At 49.0% G+C, this 14179-nt stretch overlaps 3 protein-coding genes across 3 annotated transcripts; all 3 read right to left on the reverse strand.

Annotated features, from left to right (window-relative positions):
- Window positions 1-816: 816 nt before the first annotated feature.
- Window positions 817-5484, reverse strand: ASPWEDRAFT_134674 (putative ABC multidrug transporter; the record flags this gene model as incomplete). Its single annotated transcript, XM_040829323.1, has 13 exons — window positions 817-935; window positions 990-1429; window positions 1478-1637; window positions 1683-2197; window positions 2246-2339; window positions 2386-2561; window positions 2609-2883; window positions 2931-3540; window positions 3588-4093; window positions 4142-4934; window positions 4982-5144; window positions 5193-5237; window positions 5284-5484. The coding sequence occupies 13 exons, from the start codon at window positions 5482-5484 to the stop codon at window positions 837-839; spliced, it is 4077 nt and encodes a 1358-aa protein (XP_040689723.1). The 3' UTR covers window positions 817-836.
- Window positions 5485-6053: 569 nt separating this feature from the next.
- Window positions 6054-9677, reverse strand: ASPWEDRAFT_112101 (hybrid sensor histidine kinase/response regulator; the record flags this gene model as incomplete). Its single annotated transcript, XM_040828304.1, has 6 exons — window positions 6054-6265; window positions 6311-6425; window positions 6476-6752; window positions 6807-7826; window positions 7872-8540; window positions 8608-9677. The coding sequence occupies 6 exons, from the start codon at window positions 9675-9677 to the stop codon at window positions 6054-6056; spliced, it is 3363 nt and encodes a 1120-aa protein (XP_040689724.1).
- A 1336-nt stretch (window positions 9678-11013) lies between these two features.
- On the reverse strand, window positions 11014-14047 carry ASPWEDRAFT_534740 (uncharacterized protein). Its single transcript, XM_040837891.1, has 10 exons — window positions 13765-14047; window positions 13408-13700; window positions 13078-13352; window positions 12832-13031; window positions 12625-12783; window positions 12481-12578; window positions 12100-12432; window positions 11864-12046; window positions 11235-11810; window positions 11014-11184 (listed from the first exon to the last, which is right to left on the reverse strand). Exons 1-10 carry the CDS (start codon window positions 13850-13852, stop codon window positions 11119-11121), a joined length of 2271 nt encoding a protein of 756 aa, XP_040689725.1. The 5' UTR covers window positions 13853-14047; the 3' UTR covers window positions 11014-11118.
- Between the last annotated feature and the right edge of the window lie 132 nt (window positions 14048-14179).

Raw genomic sequence — 14179 nt, forward strand, 5'->3', positions numbered from 1 at the left:
TAGCCATGCTATTGTGGATGTCAGCCTGTACTTCAAAGTTTCATAACTGGACACTCTATTAGTACTGTACCTTTACTGAGATTGAAAACGCATAGGTATCAAAAAGAGTGTGGATTTGATCGCGCATGAGCATTCCGTTTTGTACGGAGTTCACGTTAGGAATAGTCATGTGGTTGCCGAATCCCAATTGATGCCAAATTCCGGTGTTAGCGAGAGGGAAGACGTGCGCTGCCTGAAAATTATCCCATATATCTGGTTCTATATCTTCCGGATCTTTATCAACTCTAGTGGGTTGTCGTAGATGTGAATATCTTGGGCTGCAGCCCGAGCTTGAAGCCTCCGATCAGGTCTCGTCACTTCAGGCGTAGACGACTGCTCCACTGGTGGGACATAGTCACTGCTGGCACCATTGCTGGACGAGCCTGGGCGCGGATTTATTGCCCGTGAGGTTCTGCGGCACAGGGGTGGGGGGTCTGTCGTGGGTAGTGGTTCTTGGTGGGCGATACGACGCGGTCGACGTGGATTGTTTCTGCCAGACATGTTGGATATGCTGCTATTCTCATTCGCAGTATCTAGGTCGGTGTCTGGTCTCAATAAGAGCGGGGAGATGCATACGAGAGACGGGAGAAGGTCATAACAATCCAGCCCTGGCCCTAAGCCCTAAACCGGCGTCACTGTTATGGCTTCACTGACAACTATTAAATATGCTGGCATCTGGTGAATTGCTCTTGATGAACAAAATATTATTAACTATGTGCACTCTAGTCTATCTACTCTATGAATCTTCTATAAGTCTATTATTATACTATACCACTCACATACCAACATCCAACTGTTTACTCCGATCGAGCACTCTTCGTCTTCTTACTCCTCAACTTCATCATCAAAAACACCACCGCATAAGTACTGATGCAGAACAGCGCCGTAATCCCAGTCTATCAAGCCAGTCAGTATGCATCAACACAAAGCAATCCAGTAGGTAAACTCACATCTCTCCACGAGTAATACTTCTCCTTCAGATTAAACGTCTTCGCATAATCAGACCCCATAGAGTACTGACAGTACGAACAAGTCGACGTAGCATTCGCATCCAGCAAATACCCCGTCTGCTCAGCCATAAAATCCGCCATGTACTCGCCACACGTTTGGCCTAATGGAGCGGCGAACTGGATATATTCGGATGGGTTGCATTCGACCTTGACGTCCCAGAGGACCTCGCCGAGGAGACCGCCAACAAGGTACGTGAATGGGTCGAGGTAGTACATCCAGTATCGCCAGAAGGGGGTAATCTGGGAGTAGGGGACCACTACACCGCAGAAACTGATCATGCCGGCGCCGATGAGGACGGGGTTCATGATGGCTGCAAAGTACTCGTTCGGTGAGTAGGCTGCGATGGCTTGGCCGATGGAGGTGTAGAGGAATTCGTAGACTGGGTTGTTAGTTGTGTGTATCGTGGTGGATATGGATGGTGACTTACAGATCATCTGCAGATACATATGGCCGGAGATACTGGCTTGCACTGGGAATCCAGCTGTAAAGTACCAACAGGCAAAGTAGAGCGTGGCACAGATAATCAGGTAGGGGATCTCAGAGACAGCCTGGGCACCGATGAAAGCAACCCAATGGTACGATTTGGACTGATCTGTTAGCATCATCCGGGCATTGTATACCTGTGAACATACCTTCTTTTCCCGTGTCTCAAAGATATCTCGATTGTGCAAGAAGAATGGCTGCATCTGGTTGATACATCCTGGCGCAACGAAGATGAAGTTGAAAATCGCAAACAATCGCAATTGCAGATCAAACGTTCCATCGCCCATTTTCCAGAAGGTGAAACCACTGAACAGTGCTGCAAAAACGTGAAGGATGATCTTGTTCCATACGTAGTCTGGGGATCTCCATAACTGCGTCATCAGACGGTACAAGACTGTCTTGAACTGGAACCAGTGCGATGTCGCATAATCGGCCGTGTCTTCTTCGTAGTTCGGGTTGGCTTGGTTCGCAGCGTTTATAGAATCCAGCTCCTGGATTGCTTTCTGTCGTTCCTCCGACTGGCTCCAAGTCTGTACCCAGTCGATCTTCTCGGTGGTGTTTCCCTGGACGACTTCGACGATGTGCTCAGCAGGATTGGCATCTGGGGGACAGGGGGCACCGTGACGGGCAAAGTAGTCCAGGACTTTGACTGAATCTTGGCCGGCTGTTGGACTGTTAGATAGATATCTTAATCTAGGGAGAAGGAACTTACTCTCGCCAAAGTAGGTCATTTTTCCACCCTTGGCTAGGAGGAGCAACGAGTCGAATGCGTCGAACAAAACGGCAGAAGGTTGATGGATGGTGCACTGAATGGATTAGTTGAGAGCCTAAGAATATACTTCGAATACTCACAAGAACAGCCTGTCCTCCGTCCACCAGCTTCCTCAAGAATCGAACAATGTTATACGCAGACTGGCCATCCAAACCAGATGTTGGCTCATCCAAGAAGAGCAGAGTGGGCTTTGCAACGAGTTCAACACCAAGAGTGACTCGCTTGCGCTGTTCAATGCTGAGACCGGCACCAGGAACTAAATCATAGTCAGTATGGCTCTTAGTTTAATGAACTATGACTTACCTCCAATAATCGCATCACTGATGTCTCGCAGCTCCAAGAGATCGATGATATGTTCCACGTATGCAAGCTTTTCCTCATATGACACGGTCGATGGCTGCCTCAGAACGGCAGAGAAAACGAGTGCTTCTTTGACTGTAGAAGTTCCTTCGTGTACATCCATCTGTTCACAATACCCGGTAGTCCGTTGGAAGCTGATTCCTTGAGGTCGACCGTCGATCAAAATAGATCCAACGATTTCACCACTGTCTTTGCGTTGCGCGAGAACATCCAATAATCTGCACACATTAGATACCACATCCCAAATGAAAAGGGTCTAACTTACGTTGTTTTCCCTGCACCAGAAGAACCCATCAGAGCCACCAGATTACCTGGTTTGACATATCCAAACACTTTATCCAACAGCTGCTTCTTCTCTCCCTGATATGGGACATGGTAATCCAGATCCTTCCAGGAAAAGGTAGAGTGCTTCATGTTCTGCGATAGAGCACCTGCATCAACCGCAGGCTTCTCGCTAGCATTCTCACTCGCGCCCTGCTTCTTACTACCCCGCTTGTACAGCAAGACCGATGAACCAGCCTGGTTGTTGCGCATTTCAAAACCCAGAGCAGTCAAGACGATGAAGAAAATCCACATGCCAACGATGACACCAAAGCTACGCCAGATATGCCCAGCCGAGTAACTGTATTGTTCACGGATGTAGTCTGCGCCATCGATGACGCCTGCTCCGTCACTGCCCACGACAGAGCACCCGCGGAAGTTCGATGAGGTATCCAAGTACCCAGGTCCGTAGGGGATATAATCAGGCTCAATGCATTTCAGCTTCAGTCCGACGAATTCGTTGGCCATGAGGGCTTCAAAGGCGTAAGAGCCAGGGTTGAGGTAGAAGATCCATCGGAACCAGACGTGCATTTTCTCAAAGGGGATCAGATAGCCTGGGATTGTGAGTATTTCCCTGCTTTCAATGAAAAGGGCTACTTACCACCGTATACAAAGAAGATCGTCGTTAGCAGTCCGGAAATCTTGGATGCATTGCCAAACTGCTTGCATACCGCACCGACGGAACGGAATAGCTGGGTAAAGCATAGAGTCTGCACGACGACGATAATCCAAAAGGTGAAGAACTTTCCTGCATCCATCTGCAGCGCAGCCATAAAGTACAGAATCAGCGCAAAGCAAGACACCTGGGTTATGACGACGGGAATGTCAGTGATGGCGTTGGCGATGCAAAATGCCGTGGGACGATAGAATCCAAAGCGCTTCTGTCGCGAGAGAATCGGACGGCCGGTGAAGGAAGCAGTAGTTTCAGAAAGGGCATCAAGGAGGAAATAAAGAACAGGGAAGAAGAGAACACCGGGGCGCAGGAAGATGGAGCTGCTGTCGAGCTTGAGGTTGTAGAACAGACTGCCGCAGACGAGGGCCTGAAGAATAGCAGCAGCGACTTTGATGACGAGGGAGAGCTTGTCGCCAGCCATGATTTGAAATTGTCTATGCAGTCAGTATAGCTTCAAGTATTTCCTGATTCTGTTTACTCACCTCACAGTACAGGCGACAATCTGGTCCCAGAGATTGGCCGTATACACACTCTGCGGACGGGGGACATGGCGCTTCTTCTTCTCGCTCGCCACGGCCATTGCCAGATCGTCCCTCTCGCTGCTCAACTTCTCTGGAGGATCAATGTTGTTCGTCATCTGCAAATGGATGTCGCTTTCCTTGAAGCGCCTCTCAAACTCCTCTGGCGTATTGGGCACTCTGTCCTCCCATCCTGGCTGCACAACCCGCTCAGTCACGACGGTAACAGACGTGAGAAAGTCTGCGATATTCGCCCCTTTCGGACACACAAAGCCCAGATCCTCAAAATATCTCCTGGCCAGACTGCGCGGGCCACAGTAGGTCACTCGTCCATCAGCGAGAACGAGGATCTTGTCGAACTGATCATAGATGCCGTTGCCCGCCTGGTACATGGTCGCCACGATGGTCTTTTCGTTCTGGTCGGCTTCGCGTCGCAAAAGACGCGCAAACTCAACGGCAGTCTTGGAATCAAGACCTCTGGTCGGATTATCCCAGAACTGGACGGGACTCTGTCCAGCCATGACTTCAGCCAGCGACACTCGTTTGCGCTCTCCACCAGACACACCGCGGATGAACTCGTTTCCTACGAGGGTCTTTTGTGTATGCCCGATTCCCAGTGAATCCAAAATCCCGTCTCGCTTGTCCGACACAAAGTCCTTCTTATTCTGCAGCTGTTCGGGTCGTTCACGGGGAATCTTGTTGCGCAGGGCGAACTTCATCGTGCGGTTGACGGTCAACGTAGGGAAGTGCAGGTCGTCTGCGATGGTCAGTTTTATCGAGATAGAAGGATGCAAAATAACATACCCTCAGTATTAAACATGATCTGCTGTCGAAACCGTTTCGCCTCTTTATGGTCCATATCTCCATATCGCGTTTCCCCAACGACTTCATCAAATGTCTCTCGATCGTTGGACAAAACCCGCAGAAGAGACGTACAGCCCGATCCAGGACGGCCCAAAACCAGCATCTATTCAGTTAGCAGATATCATAATCAGTCATGAAAGTGAAGATATACCATTTCGCCCGGCTTGATCTGCCCAGTAACATCGTTCAAAATAGTCTGCAGTCGTCAGCATCTTCTTCCATCCCTATATCAGAATACATACTCTCTTCGGCCTGCTCCCCTTTCCAAGAAAACCAAGATACTGTCGTGGATCAGCCACCGACAACAACGTCTCTCCCAATGCTGCCTCTGGCGCCGTGACTCGAACAGTGACATCGCGAAAGGTGAGGGTCAATCGCTTGCGGATCTCGTTGGCGCCCTGCTCGACATCCACCGATGCCGTCCCTGATGATGGTGTATCCATGGATGCTATCAGTGTCACTTTCACCAGTACCGACTGAATATCTTCTAAAAAACCTCTAGAGAATAGAGATACAGCTCTTATAATATAGCTTGAAATGCGCGTGTCCCGTATATCCATATATCCGTATCTCCATGCGCTCAACCCGTATTTCCGATCTTCATCTCCACCGCGGATCTCCGGCAGCCAATGGATTCATTCGATTCTTCTTCGCAGCTTCGAGATCGAGCTCTTTCGGATTTAAGTTTAAAATAATTTTCTGTCCCGGAGCTCTGGACTTGGAGCTTTCGGGTTTGTGTGATTGTCTTGTGCCTGGATCTGTTGGTAAGCAGCGATTGATAACTAGCGGGCCCGTGATATCATGCATGGATAAAGGCATCATTTTCGTATTCATTGCCCTCGTGTCTTTTTCCCGATTTTCAGCTGTAGAAGGTTCTTTTGACAACCAAAGCATTAAAATCATAAAATCAGTGAAATTTATCTTATTGGCTATCTGCGCTATCTGCGATAAAGACCCACTATATATCGCTATATCATGTACAGTTCATCAATACTCAAGAACGCAGCATAACTCATGAAACTTTCATAATTCGTTTAAGTTCGTGAAGTGAAATCGGTTTCACCAGGTAATCGTCAATTCCAGCCGCATAGGCTTCTTCCTGCATCGTCGCCGATGCCACGCCCGTTACCGCCATGATGGTGGTGCGCGGTAGGCCGTGCTGTTGCTCATACTCGCGGATCTTGGTCGAGGAGATAATGCCATCCATGACCGGCATTGAGAGATCTACGTCGTTAGCCATGTTTGCTTCTGTGTGTAAGAGAAACGTACCCATCAACACATAGTCAAATCTTCGCTTTGAGTTCTGGTACTTTTCCAATGCGATCAGACCATTCGTTGCGGTCTCATAGCTGCAGCCGATCTTACGCATGAATGTGGCCAAAATCTAAGTAATGTTAGTAAAACACGAAGCTGCACAAGGATTTCTGATCTCACCTTCATGTTGATATCATTGTCATCCACAACCAACACATGCAATGTCTTATGGTCGACCGGTTTCTCAGTCTTGGTCGGAAATTCACAAAGATTTTCCCTCGCCATTGGTGGCGACTCAAATGCCCCGGCTAATGCTGATGCATATGGATATGGGACTTTCGTCGACTTCAAGGGGCCCGGAGTGGATGGGCGGCTCAATGCAGGACTGCGCATGCTCTCTATTCTAGGAGAAGTGGGTATGGTCTTCAATGTGTCAAAAATCTTCCGAGGGCCCAATCTAGAACTGTCAGCATTTATTTTGTCGAGGTCAAGCAACGGAATGGATACGTACGGCTGAGCCACTTGGATGACTTCTGCGTTGGCTATGGCGCGGCTGGCGTTAATAGTCACACCATATCCACCAAGAACAACCACAGTCTTGAATTGTGTATGGATAGCACCATCTCTCGTGAGCCGCTTCAGTGTCGCTTCATCAATGACCGCAATATCACCCGACGCCTTTTCAAATGAATCGGCAAAAGATACCGTCCAGCCCGGCTTGGTCAGAAACACGTCACTGAGAAAGCTTTTGGTAGCAAGCTTTCGTTTGGCCTGTGCTGTCAAGGTCCCCGTATGTGATTCTTTCAAATCAAGGTAGCCATTGAATCCAACCAGACAAACTTTGCTCACATCCTTTCCAGGAGGGCTCTGTGTGGGTGAAGGATCGGCTCCGGCAGAGACCATCTGAACTGGGATATACACGTCAACCTTGGTACCAACGCCAAGTTCACTCTCCACGTCAATGTGTCCGCCAAGGTAGGTCACAAGCTGGTCCACGATGCTGAGGCCGAGTCCGACGCCCTCCGACAGAATATCCTCCTGTGAAAATGGAGTGAAAAGCTTGTCCTCCAGGAAATCAGGTGAGATTCCTCGTCCTGTATCCTTCACCGATAGGTGAGCGAGGGGTTTCGAGTCGCATCTTTCAACCCTAGACAAGGAAATTTCAATCAAACCCGCCTTGGTGAACTTGAGGGCATTCCCGACAAGATTCATCACGATCCTTCTCCACGCCCCAGACACCGATTCCATTTTCCATGCTTTTTGGTCTTCAAAGCGTACAATCACAGATAGTGCATCCGAAATATGGGAGTCGACTGCTGATGCCTTTCCTCCAAATCCAGCGGGCAGATATCGACCCCCAAACTGCGACGCGTGCTTTGGGAACTGGTGACCAGCGTATAACGAGTTGGTGACATCCTCGATTAATGCATCCAAATCAAATACCGTTACCAGGTTAGTCAATCTCGATAATTGGCCGTTTGTGTTTTTCTTTCGGCTTGCCGTCAGATGGTTGATTTTTGTAAAGTCAAGCCTGTCAAAGTTAGAAGGTTCTCTTGGACAATACGCATCAACATACAGGTAATTCATGGTATCCAACAAGGTCAGGCCGCATGTTTCAACCATCTTCACCATTTCCTGTTGGCCCGGCTGCAGAGGCGTCGACTGCAACAACTCCGCACTGGCAAGCATTCCATGCAGCGGAGAGCGGAGTTCGTGACTGACAGATAAGATAAAGTCCGACTTGGACTTCTCCGTGCTGGCCCAATCGACCCTCGCTACCTCGGCAATGATGGAATCCCCAAACACCTTCAGATAATGCAGCTCCTCCATTCCCAACGGTCGCTCGCTGTCACGTGTCCACATGATAGCCCCAGCCAGCCAGTGGGATTTATTCCAGTCCCATAATGGAAGGAAGAGAGCAGATTTCGCCTCTGGAAGGTGCTCTGCAAGCCCTGTACATATTTCCTGTTGGGTGGGCATCGACGCGTAGCCACCCTGTGAGGACTCCTCAAAGTTAAAGACTTGACCGTGGGGGAACGCGATTAGCATATCACGCAACAATGATTCTGTTATTCCAAATCTCGGGATGTTGCTAATGGCTCCGTTCGAATCCTCCACGACTGAGAAACCCAAGGGTTCGCATAGTCTTTCCGAATTCTCCGAGAATCCGTCAGACGAAAGGCTTGCTGGTTGTGGAGAATTCATGCCAGAATGGGCGGCTTTGGGTAGCCCCTCCAAATCACTGCTACTCCCTGATGAATGACTGCGACGTGTAAGAATGTATTAAGCCATGGGAAATTGATGGCACTCACCTTCGAGAGCTTCGTCGGGCCGCGTCTAAAAAAGCTACTCCATCCAACTCCATGCATTCCCTGAGTAGATCACTTGCACGGGAAAACACCGATGCGAGACGTTGAGAGATACCAGATGCCTCTGACACAGATACAAAAGTGCTTCTACTAGGCACATCTGTCCGTTCCTCGCCGCTGAATTGATTATCATGTAATTTTTCAGACAAAGGTGTCATCGGTATCGGGATATTGAAGAAACCCTGTCCGTGCAAGGGGACAGGTGTTTGACCTGGGCTTTGGGGAGGTCCATGCTTCTGAAAAAATGGAGACACTTCATCGGTAGGTGCTGTTGACACAGAGGCCCGGTCCGTTGTATCGTGGGATTCGACAGAAGTGAAATCCGAGATAGACCCACGTAGGGGAGAGCCTTGCTCTTCTAGTTGATCTTTCGCGATATCTTCGAAGCCCTTCGAGTCTGTCCGGCCTTTAGAAAATCTTGTGAGTCCATTCATAAGACGATCGGCTTTACTATGGCAGCGTGCAATTCTGGAAGTTTCGAGGTGGTGTGCAATCGAATCCGCAATCTCCTGTAATGAAGCGATATCGTCACCACCAAACGCAGTACGTGGTTTATTGTCGATGATGCAAAATGTGCCGAGTATAGAACCTGAGGGACTGTGTAACGGAACTTCGGCGTAAAATCGGATATGGGACCACTGGTCCACAGAGGACATCCCCTCAAAATTTTCCATCTGGGAAAGGTCACACGCGACGTAGCTGGTTTCTTGGGCTACAACTTGTTGGGTTTCTATCGTATCTGACTTGTCTTCGGTATTGGATAGCTTGACAGTACGTGAGAATAGGTCTGAGTTTGGGCTGAGAGAGGTGATCCCCATATATAAACCGTCCCCGCTGGCATGTTTCCTTTCGTTACGCAAGGAAATGGAAGCAGTTGCTTCCGCAAGGACCTGCTTCTCATGACTGTCAATTAGGGTCACGAATGACCGATTACAGTTGAAGCGGTAGACTCCAAGTTGTGCCAGAGCAGTAAGTGTTATATCGGTGGAAAGAGTTGCATTGCCGTGAAACATTTGTGTCAACGAGCCCCGATCTTCCATGAGATCCGTTGTATTCTTCGAATTGGGAGATAACGTGGGAGAAGAAGAAAATCTATTAATAAATATTAGTTAAAAGTTCGATGAAGCCCTATGACCAACATACCGAGACATCTCTTCAATCTGTCCACCGTCAGATTCTAGCAACGGTGCGCGACGAAACACCGCCATGATGTGCTGCGGGCATAGCAGGCCATGAATTAACCGCTGGACGTTCCAAACAAAACGATTCCCAAGTGCTTTTTATCAGCGCGAAGCACCGAATCGAACGGCAAACGGATAAAAAGCCCTAGAACAAGGTTTCAATCAATTCCTCGGCTCCATCCGAGCCAAAACCGATTTCACTTACCCTCTCACAGGTCGAGCAATGAGCATATGAGTTCTAGGCCATTCGAAGTGGTCCATCACTCAACTGTCGAGGGTGTTTTTTCCGTCCCAGAACAGAGTTTAGGGGTGGAGCGGATCTTCGCGAAGGGCCATTCACCGGCTAGTCATCAGTTACCAGGTATGTGGGAGTCATAGACCAGACAGGTGGACCTCGCACTTCAGCGTAAACCTGTCATTTCTTCAGATGCACAGCCTCATGCAAGGTCGATCGTCGAATCACTGATGGGATCCACGGTTCTCGTCGGTGCCAATAGGATCCGAGGCTCAGATGACAAGCTCATAGGTATGCACCGTTGCAATCGCCTTTACGGCCGGCCGGTTGAACATGTTCGCCACCCTGTCGCCGAGTGGCTGTCGGATCCGAGATGTGAGTCTTCTGGCAGACTGCGAGCATTGCGCTTTACAGCAAGCATTCTTGCATAAACCTCGGCAATCAGGATGAATCTCGTAGAAATGAGCCTTTATGGACAAGCGTGGAGAGTAAATCCCCAGAATAAGCACGTCAGGTAGCTCTGAGCAGCCCTAATGTCATCGCTGCATTGGGTGAATTTGTCAACAGCGGGTCCGGATTGGAGCGGAGAAGCATTTCCTGAATGCAGCTGAGTGGCGGTGTTAGCGTAAGAGACGGTCGTACTCGGCCTTAGTAATATTGGAACAGAGCCTGGACTCTTATGAGATGATGGACTGTGATCACGAATTGATAAGAACGTTGCGCTCGCTGTTGGCGATGATGAGAACAGTCAGGCGCGACGGACGGTGGTGGGAGTTCCCAAAGAGGAAATCTACGCGACAGACGATCACATGATGGCACCTGAGGCATCAAGGATTTTGTACCCGACACCAACAGTGGCAGCTATGAGAATTGCTCTGAAGGATTGAATCAGTAAATTACGACAATCTAATGTGTCTTAATTCTATTTAATCTACTATATGCAGAGTATATACATATCACACCCCCAACAGGTTGGGTTTGCGGACATCAATAAACCAAGCGATGTCGACCTAGATGGTTCTATTATTTACCATCAATCTATGGCCCAAATGTCTCACCCTTGTCTAGGGTCAGATATGGACAGCCGGTGTAGTCACAAGTTTCCTATTAATTACGTTAGCCATGCGAACCAAAAACCAGAAATTCTTACCGACCTTGTAGACATTTGTCCCCCACCACTTGAAGTGCTTCGAGGCGCCACTGTAGAAGATGGCAAAGAAAATCACCACACCTGCGAGTGACACGGAGCAGTCCATTGCTGAACTGAGGACAAAGTTATAACGACGCCACCAGTCGCGGAAGTTCCTCCTGATCCACCACCCAAAGATCAATCCGACAATGGCCCAGCTGCCATAGTTGGTACCCGTCGCCGGTGGAATATAGTTCAGTCCACCAATAAACAGGGGGATGTGAACGTAACTCCAGAAGGACTGCGGGTAGCGCCGCTTGAGGAGGAATACCGGGATTGGCAGAAGAGCGCCCAGGATGAAGAAGTATAAAAGTTTATCGTAACCAATCGAAGTCGCGAAAAAGCGGCGAGGTCCGACAGCGCCCCAAATCATACTCGTGTTGAAATGGGTTCGTGAAAATGGACACGTAAAGCCATTTGTTCCCGAGGTTGTGCAGATGCCAGAGATGTTGCCAAGGGCCCAGTTGACCACACTGACTTGGCTGACTGTTCCAACCACGATACCAACTATTTGTACCAGGAAGATTTGCCGAGGTGGAATCTGAGACAGTCAGTGAACGATCAGAGATTTTTATTAAGGGCCTAGCCACATACCTTGCAGTAAATTCCAAGTTTCAGATCCTGGGCAAAGTACAGTCCTTTGATGGTCGTGATGTATCCCAGGTCAAAGAACCAGATATTGGCCAAAACCTTTCCTTCAAACACGAATCCTGCCACGATTCGACAGAAGACATCGATGTTGATTTTCAAATTAGCTGTCGCGTACACCACCGCCAGCTGTGTAATGTCAGTATCATAACCCAATGAAAGCTATCGCGATGCGCTCATACCGGTATATAGAAAACGATTGCCACTGCAACAGACAGCAGCACCCCGTACCACCGAAGCTGCACATCCCAATATTCCACACTGAAAATGGCGAGGAACAGGGCCACTGCGCTGGCAATAAAGTACCACCACATTGGGACCTCCGGGTGCACGCTGTTAGTTGCTTTTTCGGCGCGGCGCTGAGCACGACCGGTTTTGGTGAATACGGCAAGTATCCTCCGTCCAACATCAAGGAAGAATTGGTGTTTCTCCAGGATCATCCAAACAACAAGCGTGGATAATGTCGCAAAGGACATACCGAACATATTCAGAGCGTATGTGATGGGCATGTAGATCTATCAGGATCAGCAATGGCCAAACGGGATTATCAAAGCAAACCATACCGGCGAATAGGCCTCATATGCGGTATTGTTGAATGTATAGCCGTCCATTTTATTGACCACCCTGCTAACATTGTAGGTGCTTCCGGTGTTATCGAAAACTAATGATGATCAGCTGAATTCTTCCGATTGGGACGGGAGACATACCAGAGGAACTTTGGTAAGGCAGATATGCCGTGTACCAGGTATTGGTATAATACAAAGCCGTGGCAATGATCCAGATAAAAAGCACAAGTCCCGCTCCGACGTTGATGATCGCCCAGCTCGGTACCAGTAATGGTGAACCGACATAGGCAATTTGACTCCCTACGCGGGTGTCAGTGGAGATCAGAACAAAGAGTGGGGCATATTCACAGTCAAATGTCAACGGAAGCAGACCCATTCCACTGGTCATCCCGAAGATTTGATTCACCACCGGATTGTTTGGCTTGATCCAGCAGGGGAAGGTAAAGTAACTCAAAGCAGGGAATATAAAATCGGGAAACCAGTACCAAACAAACGACGCACAGAATGCAACGCTAAAGAATGCATATCTAGACATTTTCCATTTTGACCTGCCAAGGTCAGAGATGAATTACAAATCAGGGGGAAGAGACCAACTCGTGCAAAGCATCGACCGACTCTGTCTTGTGCAGGACCTTGTTGAGGGCCGTGACACCGAGGATTCCCGGCCAGAGCAGGTCGGCGGGCTCAACGATGATCGAGCGAAACAATCCGGGAAGGCAGAATCCAACCAAAAATGTAGCCATTGTGATGAGGATTTGGAATCCCCATCCAGCGTGGTAACCGTAAAATGCTTGTTGTTCGGTCAAGACATCCGCACTGAGACGCGTCAAGAAACTCAGGTTGGCCATAATAAACACCAGGATGTTCTCCTGCACTCCCAGTTACTATCCATCCATTATAGAAAATAGCCGACGCTATCCATACCTTGGAGTTGAACGGTCCCGGGTTGAGGTGAACGGTCCATCCGCCAATCCGCAATTTCCAATCCGGCATGCATTTCTCCCATAGTTTTCCAAGGGGGAAAGCCAGCAACTGGATCACTGATTGGGCGAGGGTGATGGATGGTTTTCGAAAGGTATACAGTGTATTCAGGCCACTTCCCAAAATGCAAAATGCGATACCCAAAATCCACATACGCAGGGTAAGACACGGTGCATTATCGTCACCCTCATCGCCGTCGACGCCAGCCGCTTTCAAGACCTCTTGCAGGGATTCTCCTGGAAATCACGTGCTATGGTCAGAATTTTTCCCTGGTGATAGTAGATATTCGCAGCGACATACCTGCCTCGGATGCTGTGTCCGGGCGTGCAGGAGTTTTATCCGCGCCATCTGCATCTTTGACCACATGCGTCTCTTCAATGACACCCATACTGTTGGTGTGCCGTTAGGTCAGCAACGAGCAGTGTAAGATGGAAAGATTGATAAAATCTGATTGAGATTTCTATCTGATAAGATCTGGGCGTGCCAGCAGGCAACCATATTTATTTATTTGGAAACACAGGTGGAAGCGGAACTTTTGACGACGAGAAGTCCTCAACCTCCGGTTCTTTGCCGAGCGCCAGCCCAGTAGGGCTGAGTGCGTCTCTGCTAATAGATTGGGACCCATTTTTTTCCCTGTATTTTCGGGGCCACTGGACGCAAATAGCGTAACTGGCCGACCGGTGGGGTTGGTGAGGGTCAAACCGTTTAGCCATGA

The sequence above is a fragment of the Aspergillus wentii genome, assembly GCF_001890725.1.
Source record: "Aspergillus wentii DTO 134E9 unplaced genomic scaffold ASPWEscaffold_4, whole genome shotgun sequence".
In the NCBI taxonomy this organism is placed as follows: Eukaryota; Fungi; Ascomycota; class Eurotiomycetes; order Eurotiales; family Aspergillaceae; genus Aspergillus; species Aspergillus wentii.